The following is a 14,626-nucleotide window of genomic DNA, read 5'->3' as shown; positions in this document are numbered from 1 at the left end:
GGTGGTTGAAAGATGGCCAACTATTGAACGAGGACAACATTCACATCTCCAGTGAGGGTAACACCCACAAGCTCACCATTAATCCCTTGCAGCTGTCAGATTCTGGAGAATATGTTTGTCACGTAAACACAGATGAGATGTATTTCAGTCTTTTAGTCAAAGGTAAGAACTTGGCACTCCCAGTCAAAATGTGACCTCTATTCCATATGAATATTTACTTGATTATAACTGTCACAAAGTCAACATCCCTGGAATTTGTATTTGTTTTTTTCTCTTCATCAGAAATGAAGATGAAATTTATCAAACCTCTGGAGAATATTGTGTGTCTGAAGGGCAGTAGCCTTACATTAAGATGTGAGATCAACAAGCCCAAAGGAGATGTCCAGTGGCTTAAAGATAGCAAGGATATCTCTCCAAGCCGTCGGCACACAATACGGGCACAAGGTCGAGAGCGAAGCTTTACCATCCATGAACTAGTAGCAGAAGATGCTGGAGAATATGCCTGTGAATCTACACATGACAGAACCTCAGCTATTGTCACTTTAGAAAGTAAGTAAATATAAATTTTACAACTTTAAGGGGCAGTTGGGATGGTTTGAAATAGTCAATATGCCATCTTAAATTGTAAAGCACCATGAATCTAATTCAGCTGAATGTTTGCCTTTAGCTCCCCATGTTGTTGAGTTCATAGCGGAGCTTCGTAGCATCACAGTCTGTGAAGGAGAGGATGCAGTATTTAAGTGTGTGGTTTCCCCAGAGGACACTCGCTTGGTCTGGTACTTAAATGGCAAACAAGTTGCTCTGAATGAGCGCACTGTCATTTCAAGCAATGGACTATGCCACATGCTCTGCATCCACAACTGCATGGTTTCAGATAGCGGCAAAGTGACAGCTGATGCCGAGGGACTGGTATCAGACGCAGAACTCCAGGTTCAAGGTGAGCTGTTGCCTTGTCCATTAACACTGTCAACATAAACAGTATATGTTCTACAATGAATTGCAGAATTTAAGTTTAACAATCAATTACAATCCAACTAACTTATTATCTCACTGGTTATTATCATCAAGTTTTTCCAAATATAAGCTATTTCAGCAACACTGGAATGAATGTGAGCATAAAAGTAAGAGTCTTTGAATGCCTGTGAACTATTACTACCACATAAGCATATATGTGTGATAAATAATGACCCTTTCAGTCAACTTTAAATTGTGGAAGAGGCGCCTTTGACGGCTAGCGCTTAGCAGCTTCTCCTGTTAGAATTCCTCTGCTAACTGACAGAGACAAGTGGCTCAGTAGTTTTTGGCGTATGCAACGCTGCAGGGGGCAAGGCTCCTCAGAGCTTCTCGCTTGCTCTCTGTGCTTGAACTTGCATTGTAACATTGCTGATTTTCTTCGGTCTATATGTGATGTAGTTATATAAAAGTACCTAAATTGATGACATGTCAGATGCTGCTATATAGTAATTCCTTACATTCATTTTTAGAACAACAGGTGTTGTTCACCAAGAAAATGACACCAGTTATAGCTGAAGAGTACAGTGAGGCAACTCTAGAGGTGGAGGTGAGTCGGGATTCGGAAGAGGTACAGTGGATGAGGCAAGGGGTGCTGATCCACCCTGGAGCCAAGTATACCCTGAAACACAAGGGCCGAAAACACAGTCTCACCATCCACAAACTCACCATGTCTGACCGTGGCACCTACAGCTGCGAAACCCTCCATGACCGCACGCAAGCCCAGCTCACGGTGGAACGTGAGTGTGCACGTGTTTGCACTATGCCCTGTTGTTGTTTGTTTACCGCTGTTGCCGATGGCTCCACCTCTTGCACAGCCTCCATCAATGCGTTTTGTGAAGGCAAGCTCTATTAACTGAGTAGGAGTAATTTGAGTGACTGGGGCCTAGGGTGGCACTTGCACTGGAACATGATGGCAACCAACAGGTGACCCACAGCCCAACTGGACTTTCAGACATGATGTTTCTGTATTGACACAGGATAAATGAAGCCTTTCGGTCTCCACATCAAAGCAGATCACAGTTTTAAAGAAAGTTCTTGGTTTATAAAAATTAAGATGCTACTGCTCAAGGGCTAGAATTGCATTTATCAACAAAGTAAATGTTCACATTTACAAATGTATCAAGCCAAATGACCTATAACACCCAGCATCTTGTAGTAATTAAGACGTACTTAGGCTTGTTTTTTCTTAGTGCATACTTCTTACATTTCTTAGTCCTATGATCCACAGGCCAGTAGGTGAATTAAAGGCTGTTCTTTCAACACTAGTGTGGGTGGGAAGGGGAAAGTCGGGACTTCAGGCTGCTGTTGGCACCTCCTATGAATTTGGATCTCCTCTCATTGCTTCTAAATTTACACCCTGGCCTTCAAAACTAAGATTGTTGTCATCAGGTCTCCAAAATAAACACTCCTTTTTCCCCACACAGAATGCTCGTCTGTGTTAGAATAAGTGAAAAATGTTGGCAGTTTCAAAGCTGGCTTTTGTGTAAAGCCCTGTACTCAAATAACCAAAATATCGGCTTGTAGATGTGTGCCAGTTTGTATTGTTTGACTGCAGACTGTTGCATACAGAGCAGACTCCAAGCCTATTCTGTAACAGAAAAATGACACCATGTCTGCTCAGTGTTAAAAGTGGAATGAAAATGCTTGCCACTGGAGTCGTTTGAAACATACCCTTTGTGTAAGCTTTCAATGTACTTAAAAGTACTAACACAAACAGCACCAACAGCTGAATGTGCTTTTACTGTCTGCTGCATTTTACACAGTTGTACAATTTTCTTTACAGCTCGAAAAATCACAATCAAGAGGGAGCTGACTGACATCAAAACCACAGAGAGAGAAACAGCCTCTTTTGAGGTGGAACTGTCCCATCCCAACGTACCAGGCACCTGGACGAGAAACAACATTCAGCTCAAGCCGACACATCACTTCCGCATGACTGCCAAAGGACAAGTCCACAGCCTCACTGTCTCGAATCTGTCAGTAGAAGACACTGGCACCTTTACGTTCTGTGTGGAGAATTTGAAAACATCTGCAAGGCTTGTTGTCAAGGGTGAGTCATTTCTAAAAAGAGAAAGTTAAAAAAAAAAGGGGGGGGGGGGCAGAGAAATATTTGATTTCACCATTTTAACAATGTAAAGAGGCTTCTCTACAAAGTTAACCCTCACAACACTTCACAGTATGCCCTCATAACTGATCTTTATACCACGATAGATCATTCCTTAATACCTCATAAATCACAGATAAATGTGATCATTCCTTAGTGAAGCTTTCAAAGACCAGAGAGAGTTTAAGTATTATGCTTTTTATGTATGGACAATAAACCTTTACAATCACACTATATAATGGCCATAAGTTACATAAAACAGGAGAACATAACAAGTTCAATAAATTGTATTTAATGTGAAGAGTGCAACAGTATTTGTTCAAGTTTTGAATAAATTGTTTGCACATTTTCGCTATTTTTACATCAGGGGAAGACTGAAATTTGGGCTGAAAGGAAAACAAAGTATTTACAGTGTTTTTATTGCTCTTAAATGTAAAAATGTGTCAGATTTGACCTCAAACAGTATGTAATGGTTAGGAATTGATAAGTAATTGTGTGTGTGGTCTAATTTGAAGCAATGAGTAAATAATTTTAATCATGTGCTTTATGCAAGTATGCAAGTCTACTTTGAATGTAATATTTGCACATTTTTAGCTCACACATCATGTACAGTACACTACACTGCAATACAACCAAAACAACATTTTACTGTATTTATTTTGTGACCTCAGACTGGTAGCTAAAGCAGTTCACCCAAAGTAGATCAAATGCCAACCAATGGGGCCAGGACAATAGAATGAGTGGCGCTCCTGCTACTGTTGCCTTTATCCTGGCTCACGTTACAAACACAAAATAGCCTAGCATGACCCAATGAAAAGCAGTAGCTCCGTTCAGTCTTTTCTGTCAGGTGCCAGTTTAACCTCATGCTGTAAAATAATCCGCTCCATGCCAAGTCACTTACTATGCATCATCCCTTTGAGCTAGGGGTTAAAACGCTCTAGATGACGACTGGATGAAAATGTCATCGCAGTGAATTAGGTCACATAACTTAACAGAATGGGAAACTTTAAATTTTGCTCATCAATATGTAGCGTTAGTACATTTATTTGTTAAGAAATTCAAGTATGATTGCTTTAACTCAACATGCTTTTTCTCCACCAGAGCCCCTAGTGACAGTTTTCAGAAAACTGGAGAACCAGAAATTCCCTGAAGGTGCAATAGTGTCTATTGAGTGTGAGCTGTCAAGACACAATATCAATGTGAAATGGATCAAGGCAAGTGTTTTCTTTTTCTATGTAACCAACATCTATGATTTTTTAATTTATTAAATTTTTAAATCTAGAGCCAAAAACAACAAATGTTATGTTTTATGATGTTATCACATAAATGTTCAACTCAAAGGACAAACGTAGACGTCCTCTAAACTGACACAATCTCTGTGAACAAAGCATCTTAAGAATACTTGAATATATTCCGACAATCACTCCATTAATAACCACAAATTATTTGAAAATGTCTGCTCAGTTTTCTTCAGTCGACATTGTATTGATCAAGGTAGAACAATAAAAAATTCACGTGGTTGGACAATGCTATGTGGTGTTAAAGGTGCAATAAATGACATTGAGTCTCACTGGATGTCAGCAAACAGCTATTTGCTATGTAAAGATGTAATGGAGTAATGGCGATCAGGGCAGTGAAAGTCATACTCCCTGCATGTGTTTCTTATTCGAACTTTGTTCTTGGTTTTGGTAGGTGCCCTGGTCATGTATGCATGTTAGTGCATGTTAGTGCATGTGAGTCCCTCTGTGTGAATTGTAAATTGAGAACTTTATTGAGTGAACGCTAGACATTTATGTTGGTCTGAGATGTTGGTGCTATAGTGTGACATCTAGTGGCTGAATGTCATGTATTGCATCTTTAGTAACATGTTTTGGTTCATTTTTTAAATTCTTCTTCAGGATGGGGTTGAGTTGAAGCCGGGCAAGGATTTGCGCATTTATGCGATGGGACGGAAGCGTTTCCTTCAGATCATGAAATGTCAAGTCAGTGATTCTGGCGTGTACACCTGTGATGCTGGAGATGTGACTACGTCCTGCACTGTGGAGGTCTATGGTAAAGTCTGCTTTCTAAATAAATTAAAAACAAGGGCCTCTACTTTTACAGTTATGTCATATGTGACATGGGCTGCATGGAAAATGTATGCGGGTGTGCAGGTGGGAATTACTGAAACACTGGAAAAAAATTAAAGCCTAGACTGGGACCAATACCTCAGATTTTATGTCATTATCAGTCATTTACTGCTGTGAAACTAAAGGCCATAGAGGTGTAAGCAGAGTAGGCTACATAATGTTTATGCTAACTTTGCTTTGCTACTTTGTATCAGTGATTTGTCAAGAAATTAACTGAGCAGTTGTGATCAGCATGCACAGTATCACCAACAATGTAGCTGGTCACTGCTCAGATATTAGACCAAAATGTTGGTCCTCATCCAAAACGGATCTGTTGTGAACCTACTGAAACCTGACAAGCATTTTTTGAAGAGAGACCTTATATGATGGGGACTCCAACACAAATAAATCTGACTCAAATAGACCTGAAGATAGAGATATAACACCAACACAGCAGCAGCATGATACACTATCATTTAACAAGCAGGCTCTGTTTTCACCTTCTGTGCCAATATTAAAACATTCTGTTACTGGCCAATAGAAAGAAGATAAACATTTTCTAACCAATTTAATGGCCTGTTTGTGAATCAAATTTTTTCAAAAAAGTTCAATCGTTTTGGGGTTTTTTTAGCATAAGAACAAGAAAGCAATTCTAAAAGTGCATCCTGTAAAGAAAAAAACAAACAAACATAAAATACTGCTAGGCTTTGGAGAACCACTGTTATAATTTGTTACCATCATAATGTAAGGGGAGCACAAAGTGTGGGAAACATGTTAGCTAATGGCAAGTACAGTAGGATAATTTAGAGCAACAAGACTGTAAACAAGAGAAAAAGTAAAAAAGCACTTACCACACAATTACAGTAACAGTGCTGCCATTTTTGTTGCACTTAGCCACCTCTTTGTTGGCACTTATGATTTGCTGCTGTGGTTCTCTTTTCTCTTGCCCCTTACGTTATTTCAAGTTCATACAGTCAAAATAGAAGACTGGAATTCATAGTCGCACCAAACATTTACTCTTGTTCTTATATACTTTACCCTGAGATGATTGTTTGCTTAAAAAAGATCTTTTCTAGGGTTAGGGTTACGGGTTAGGGTTAGGGTTAGGGTTAGGGTTAGGGTTAGGGTTAGGGTGAATTAAGTTTAGAAACATAATAAATCAACATGATTTATAAAATATAAGCAAGAACATAAACTGTTGTCACCCTTTGGTCGGGTATTTACTATTGGTATGGATATCACTGTGAGTTTTAAGTTCCTTTAGTAATACTACATGGAGCGCTGCAGGGGATGCGCCAGGCTCCAATGTAGCGAAAGACTGCCATCTGCCTGTCAGTCACAGAATAGCCTTCATGATGCAACAACATAAGATATTTGTTTTATGCTGTTTTTCTTTTTCTTTTACTGTTTAATGCATTATTTAACGCACTTTGAATTAGTTTTCATTTGTGTACGATACATGCTGTACAAATTTAATTGCCTTTCTTTTATACAATACATACACATCTGTGCAAAAAACAAGACTACACAACATATAGCTTTAGGCAAGATAATGGTGCTGTACATTTATTTGGGAAAGGGAACGATGTACAATAACACAGATTTTACAGAAATATAAAGTTCTATGAGGGGGAAATACTGTTCGGGCAAGAAAGAAGCTTTGAGATTGCCGTGGATGTTTTCTTTTTACTGTTTCTGCTCTGACATTGTTAAAAGATACCCGTTGTAATAGGAGAGGACAGGTTCACAATTTTTTCCAGTCTATTTTCAAACAGCTGTCAGGTGTCCATATGAACAGTGAAAGAGGTTTTCTTCACTGTAATCATTCCTTTTGTTTATACTGGTTGTTAAAAGATCCCCTTTAATGTACTTTAAATGTAAGTGATGGGGGTCAAAATCCACAATGTATCTACACAGTCATTTTGTGCAAAAATGCATGTGAGTGAGTTGGTCATATTAAGTGGATATCTGCCACATTTACAGTCTTTTTAGCATCAAATTCCCTCTTTGTGTTTACTCGGACAGTGTTTCCCTGTTGAGCTGTGGTGGAAGAGGGACTTTGACTAAAGACTAACATTGAAAGATATCTACATGATTTAGATGGCCAAAACTTCATATTAGCTTCAGATAAACGTTTAAATACATTTTTCCACAGAGAGAGGCTTTTGGATTTAGGCCCTCATCACTTCTATAATTAATGCTTTATGAAGTAATCTTCTAATCGTCAGCCTGAACAGGAGGAATGATTACGGCAAGAAAAGCTTATTTCAATTTCCATTTGGGCACCTTACTATTGTTTTAAGACTGACTTTAAAAAATTGTGCACCCATCCTTTAAGCATCCATTAACATGATGTTAATCTGTTGGCAGAGCGTGAACTGCTGATCGTGCAGGGCCTCGAGGATCTGCATATCCAGGAAGATCAGAATGCAGTGTTTGTTTGTGAGATCTCAGTAGAGGACGTACCCGGCGAATGGTACAAAAATGGAGAGAAGATACAACCCACCAGTACCATCAAGATCCGCCAGGAAGGTCAGTTTCAAAATCCTGCACGTCTCCACTGATGATATTGCACTCATAAATAAATGAGTATGACTTTAAAATGTTCAGATTTTCTACAATCTTTAAATAGTTGTAAGAGGGCAAGCAAAAAGGAGTCTCTGTGTAAAAACGTTCTAGTATGGACATACAAAAGAATTCAAATAAAATCTATCAATATCTCCCTTACCTCCTTACTTGGTTACTTATCTTATTATCTAATTTGATGTATTTCTCACCACAAATTTTCTCTTGTTTCAGGGAAAAAACATTTTCTCCTGATGTGCAATGTGCGCCCAGAGGACTGTGGAGAAATCAAGTTTGTCGCCAGACATATCGAATCTGTCACTTGCCTGGAGGTGGAAGGTATAATAATGAAAACTATGTGTTCCGAATTAAATACGTTTTTCTACATGAATGATAATTGATAATGATAGTTTTATTTAATATTTATTGATTCAATATGTATATACATTTTAGGAATGATTATAGAGCATGCCTGTTGGTATTGTACTCCTGTGTCAACTCTAATTTACAATGTCTGTGGTTCACATAACACTCAAAACATTATCCCATTTTGTTCTTCACTTAACAGTGAATTTTGAAGTCTCACAATAACTTAAAGTTTACTTTAATTCCGTCTGTCATCCAGTTATATTCATCCACGCATCAAAACTTCATTCTTTTTCAGAGGTTCCTGTCAACATTGTGAAACCTCTGCAGGATAAAACCGCCCTCGAGAAGAGCCGTGTGATCTTAGACTGCACAGTGTCCAACCCCAGATGTAGTATCCGCTGGTACAAAGGCAGTAATGTCATCCTACCCTCAGAGCGCTTTGAGATCTGCAGTGAGGGCTGTTATCGGAAACTAATCATCCAGCAGGTGGTGCTAGAGGATGAGGGCATGTACAGCGTGCAGGTTGGAGAGTATTCATGCTCTGCTAAACTGACAGTGGAGGGTAAGAGAATTCATGGTTAATTAACAGCACTAAGTAGTTTACAGGCAAAGTCCTTTCCTATCTGTTTGTTAGTAAGGCCCATGTTAAAATTTAATGTGATAAATGTATTACAGTACATCAGTATAGTACACATATATTGTACCTCTTTATACAGTACTGCTTTTGTTATTGTGTGTATATTGATAGTCCAGTACCAACAAAAGGGGAGTTGTCATAACCTGAGAGTAGCTTATCAAAGCTTCCTTATTCCCCGCAAAAAAAAACAGAAAAACCTCCTAAAAAAACATGGCAACAATTCTGAGGATACTGTTATGTGACCGAGGGGGTTGAGGACCTCAAAAGTAACCTCATTGTGCCATCTACTGGCAAAGCAAAGTTAAAACACATTTTGTCCACATGATTAACACAAGTTATCACCATTTTTCACACCCCTGTTTTCCGCTCACCCTTTCCCCATTTGAAATTTTAACTGACCATTTCCAACATATTTGTTTTTTCCCCTTAATTCATTTCTTAAAAGACTGAGACTTGGCTTTTACAAGTTGGAAGTTTTCCACAAACAACAGCTGCTGATTCTGCTTGAATTCACTTACAACAGATTCCAACAGCATGCCTGCTTAATTAGCCCCCTCAACATCAATTATGTGTGTCATACTAATTCATTATGGAAAACCCCCAGAACATGACACTCACATGCAGAATGATATGTTTTTTTGAGTAACCCCAATCTCTCCTTAAATAACAATGGGCCTTTTTGATGGAAGATATTTTGACATGTCACAGTAAGAAAAGCACAGGTGTGAATAGTAAACCTAATGATGTTTGAATTCCCTTCAGCTTCAGGGTCCTGGTGCATGCTGACTCACTGTCACACTGTCTTACTGGGAAACTTGAACAGAAGGTAGACATCATATTAGTGGTATTAAGTCGCTTTTTCACTATGGAAACTTAAAATCTTCCACTCAAAAACACATTTTTCTTCTTGTTCTTATAATTGAATTTTTGAGCTTCACTGTGAATTAATGAAGAATGATGTGCAGAGTTTGACACTAGAAGACTGTTTTTACATCCATCTACTGAAAGTGGAACATTTCTCTGTGCTCATCGAAAATCAGATTTTAAGGGACTGGCCTATGGGCATGATTTATGACATTACAAAAAGTTTGCAAGCCAATCCTGGTCCAGTACTCAGCTCAAAGTGTGATGTGGAAACTTGAAGCCTCCAGTGCACATTCGCTGAAAACACTGTTCTGACTGTTCAGCGAAGTAAGAGACGTCTTGTGTCCAACAGTTAAACTGAAATGAAATATATTAACATATTCATATATTCTGGATTTTTAATGAGGGAGTAGAAGAGGATTGACCTGGTGTGCCAGATGGTTTGTTACCAGAATCATGGAAACTGTTTGGAAAAGGGCAAGCACTTAACAAAATAATTGGCAGATGATTGAACAAACCATCTGTGTATCTATTGTCTTACCTTGCCAGGTAGTGTTGATAGTTGGTAGTGTAGATGTTGAAAATCCAGCTGAGATGCAAGGTAAGTAAATGCCATTTTAAGAAATTCTAACTCAGTAGTTTAATTTTTGTGGAAAAACATATTGGACACAAATTGCATATTCAACTTTAGTGGATCATCACACATCAGGTATGGAATTAATCAGCTTCAGTTCAAAATGAGAACTTTTCTATGGATGTCACTTTTTGAGCCAAGACACAGGCCAAATGTGGCCTTTAAGTCTTGTTTTTAGCCTAGCCGAAATGCCTTTTGCTATGTTGTAAAACATACTTTAAAATTGTGAGGCCCATTGGGAATCTTAGGACTCCAAACTGAAGCAGTTATTGATTACTTATGGCCCCTACTGGCCTGTTAAGAGGAGTGATGAGTCAGAAGTCATTTGCAGTATAAAGTAGGTTTTTCAAAAGTCCACAAATATCATAAATGTGCACAAAAAATATTAAGCTGATGAGTCCAGTAGTATGCGAGATTAGCTGCTGAGAGATACAAACCAAACACATGATCTGCAGGGGATAAGAAAATCAGTCTCTGGGTTGTTGGACAATCGGTACATGCTCAGGTATAGGTTTGTAAGTTCCTATTTTGAAAAAGGCCTATTAGTGTGCTTTGCTGTGACAGGTCAAAATTTCCTATACCTGCATGTGATTATGGATTACTGGGTGAGACGTGTAAAGGGGATTAATAACAGTCAAAAGCAGACACACAGTTCAAGAGTTACCTGAGAAGGATCTACCACTTACAACTTAAAATAAAATATAAAACTTTGTATAATTGGATACGAGCTGACTATTCTTTTTTTAACCAGTAGATGTCAGGTTTTACACAGATTTCTATTTGGGGGGGCTTGTTACTCTTAAGAATTACCTCTACAAAAACACTAAGAACAGAAACCCTGCTTTTCCTCTTTTTTTGTGCAACAATTTAGCCCAGTCTTTGTTGATGGTCAGAGAGCTGAAAGACGTGGAGGTCAAAGCCCCCAACGAAGCCTGTTTTGAATGTGAGGTGTCAGTCCCTGTCATCAAATCCCCCGTGTGGAGCCTGAATGGGGAGCCCTTGCAGCAAAGCCCTCATGTACGTCTGGAGAAGATGGGAACAGTCCACCGGCTGACCCTGAGACAAACCTCCCCAGACATGAGTGGAGCAGTGGAGTTCACTTCTGGAAAAGCCAAGAGCACAGCTCAGCTTCGGGTGCTTAGTAAGTGAAAGATGGCATTTTTATGGTGCTTCTTTATTTTATTGTCAAATCACTCACTAATTCGTCAAATTCATTTCTTTAGTTTTTCATAAATAAGCTAAAGAAATATTTGCATATAACCACAAGCATACAGCCTACAATTTTCAGTTAAAGGTCATGTTCACAATTTTTCAAGTCTATCTTAAAACAATATTCAGGTGCCCAAATGAACTTTGAAACAGTTTTCTTTCTTGCCATAGTCATTCCTCCTGTCCATACTGATCATTAGAAGATCGCTTCATAATGCATTCTGAATGTAGTTGATTGGGGATCAAATCCACAGTCCTCCTTCTGTGTAAAACTGTATTTAAAAGTGTATCTGAAGCTTCAGCTTTCAAAATTAGTCGAATCAAGTGGATATCTTTCTCTATTTTGCAGTGAAGGCTGTTACCACAAACGAATCAACCTTTTCAGCGCCAAAGTCCCTCTTATTGTTACTGTACTTCCATCGCAGCTCAACAGGGAAACACTGTCCAAGGAAACAAAGAGGGAATTTGATGCTAAAAAGACTGCAAATGTGGCAGATATCCACTTAAAATTGACCAACTCAGGCTGCTGAAGCCTCATGTAAGCTTCACATCAACTTTTACATGCATTTTTGCAAAAAGTGTGTGACAACATTGTGAATTATGTCACTCACATTGAAAACACATTTGAAGGGGATCTTTTAACAGCCAGTATGAACAGGAGGAATGATTACAGCTAGGAAAATATATTTCATTGTTCATATGGACACCTGACTGTTGTTTTAAGACTTGAAAGACTTGAAAAACTGTGAACTTATCCTTAAATAACACCATACTATTGTTATAGTAACCTGCCATCAGTGGTGTCAGTAAATTTAACTGACTCTTCCATATATGAGCCAGTGATGTCATTCAAATATTAACCACTAGATGGCGATAAAAAACAAGGTCTGTATGCTCTTGTCAAATGCTGCATGTACAGTACGTGAAGAGATGCAATCTCAAATTAAGAAAGCAAACAGTGTTTCCATTTAATGTTTTTTATATGTTAAACTAAAAAGACATACTTGCATTAGAAGCAGCACATAAAAATAGCATAAACCCTTCAGACAAATCTTGAATTACTGCGATGGCATGACCAAGTGTGCTACATGACTTGGCGCTGCACATGTAGCACACAGCAATAAATACAGTAGATGTTTGGGCTCTTAGAGTGCAGCATTCTGTCAATAATACCTGGCGTTTATGGTTCTGCTCTACTTGCACATATGTAGGTCAAACAGAGCACAAGCACACACAACCTTCTCGACCTATTTAAGTGTGCACGAGAGTCTATATTTAGTTTTATTATGTTGGCTTTAAAGGAAAGAGTATTATGTTTAATCATCTGGCTTATGTGTTCAACCTGTTGTAAATTTACTTTAATACTGAGGGCAACATGCAGCCCAACCAGAGCACACACTCAGATAAGAAATTAAAATAAATTAAAAGAGTCTGCAACTCTATAAATGGTGTGACATTTGAGTCATAAAAACAGAGCAGGTGATGGCTAGCGGCAGGAGAAAATACTGGTAAATTAGATAGATTTTCTGAGAATATGATATCAACTTTGAGGTGATCATTTTTTAAATTAAGTTTCAGGTCTTTAGTCTAAAATCCATTCAGGGTGGTCACAAGAATTCTTACATTGGTGATTTGCGAAAGTGAGCATCTGCAGGAATTTCTTTAAAAGAGAAAATCTACTTGACTTTTGCAGAATGGAAGATTAGACCAGTTGTTCCCAAAGAGGGGATTAATGTGAAAGGTCACAAAATGATTAATTTGTAATAAAGAAAAATAGATATTTCTGTTCTCCAATAAAGTTTTTTTTTTCTTTTCAAATACTGAACACAAGTAGACATTGACTTGTTTCAAGGGTTAAAAGCCAAAAAGATTGGGGAAACACTGACTTAGAGTACAATTGTTCAGTTTTTAACAGAACTGATATGCAATAGTAACTGTTGACTGACGACTCTGCTCCGAAGCCTAATTCTCTCTATGTTCACATTTCACAGGTGATCCGTGAGAGACAGCTTCTGTCATCATCTCACACAGATAGATTAGTGATTGTATTGATGTTCTCAAGTTGTAACATTGACAGTGCTTACATATTTACATGCAGTATGTCTATAAATGTGGTTTAAACAGGGTTGAGATGGAATTTAATATAACTCAGTTATTTCAGGGGGTGGATTTTCTTCTAGTAACTTGCCTTTGAGTAACAACATTTCTGTTAATATAGACTTTATATTCAGTGTGTGAAAAATGTTAAAATGGTTCCTTTAAAGTAACAGAAATAGCAGTTGGGATGTAAATAATGTCCTGTGTGAAAGTTTTTTGGCTGTAACCACATTGAGAATTTTTAGCTCAATGTGCATTGTGCTAATATATATATTATTTGAATACTATAAGGGTCAAAGGACGTTGTTAGTGATAAGATCTGGTTTTAATCACACTTGAAACGTTTAGCACCAGATGCTGTCTCGGTCCTTTGTGAATTTTTAGTTGAGCCTGAAAGTGAACAGCTGATGCTGGTTTTGTCTGTGAGGTAGTTTCAGAATGAATGAAAGCAAAAACCAGAGCTAATTTACAGATTACATATGCACTTGTGCAGATTTTTATGCAAATACATCTTACCCCATATACAATCTTACCCCATATATCAGAGCATGGTTTTGTGTGGCTGCTGTGACAGTGAGAGTAATCCATTTTATATAAGCTTAGGTAGCAGAAACACCAGCTTCAGATATTACCATGAATTAACAGTTAGCTTCCAGTTAACACTAAAATACATCAAATTTAGATTTTAGAATAGATCATCTAAGCAACAAATGCCTAATTCATAAAATCTTATAATTAACATCTATTTTCATCATTTGTCCATTGTATAGAAATTGTTTTTTTATGTATTGATGAAAAAGTTCGAATGAAGAAAGTTCTGTCTTGCAGCAAGGGGCTTGTAATGTAAATACATTGGGCCAAAAATCAGGTAATTTAGCAAAGAAATAGATTTAAAATTACTTGATCACTTTGATTGAGAATCAGGTCATGCTAGATGCTAGATGTTGAAATGCTTTGAGTGATTATTACATTTGTGCTTAACAGAGAATGATAGTTGTTTTCATATAAAATCTGTTTCCATATTC

The 14,626-nt window shown here is 37.9% G+C and overlaps 1 protein-coding gene across 1 annotated transcript in view; it reads left to right on the top strand.

The window, feature by feature from the left end:
- The window catches only part of LOC133992560 (obscurin-like protein 1), a 35,495-nt gene extending 20,888 nt beyond the window's left edge, over nucleotides 1-14,607 (top strand). The window contains exons 13-22 of the mRNA XM_062431224.1: nucleotides 668-937; nucleotides 1,485-1,751; nucleotides 2,798-3,064; nucleotides 4,220-4,332; nucleotides 5,017-5,170; nucleotides 7,597-7,758; nucleotides 8,026-8,130; nucleotides 8,456-8,722; nucleotides 11,167-11,436; nucleotides 13,496-14,607. Coding sequence (XP_062287208.1) covers nucleotides 668-937; nucleotides 1,485-1,751; nucleotides 2,798-3,064; nucleotides 4,220-4,332; nucleotides 5,017-5,170; nucleotides 7,597-7,758; nucleotides 8,026-8,130; nucleotides 8,456-8,722; nucleotides 11,167-11,436; nucleotides 13,496-13,506 — 1,886 coding nt within the window. The 3' untranslated portion in view covers nucleotides 13,507-14,607. The remainder of the gene's footprint in view (nucleotides 1-667; nucleotides 938-1,484; nucleotides 1,752-2,797; nucleotides 3,065-4,219; nucleotides 4,333-5,016; nucleotides 5,171-7,596; nucleotides 7,759-8,025; nucleotides 8,131-8,455; nucleotides 8,723-11,166; nucleotides 11,437-13,495) is intronic.
- Nucleotides 14,608-14,626: the final 19 nt, after the last annotated feature.

This window comes from Scomber scombrus, chromosome 13 (assembly GCF_963691925.1).
Source record: "Scomber scombrus chromosome 13, fScoSco1.1, whole genome shotgun sequence".
NCBI lineage: Eukaryota > Metazoa > Chordata > Actinopteri > Scombriformes > Scombridae > Scomber > Scomber scombrus.
The sequence above is the reverse complement of the archived record's forward strand: the minus strand, read 5'-3'. Positions and strand labels throughout refer to the sequence as shown.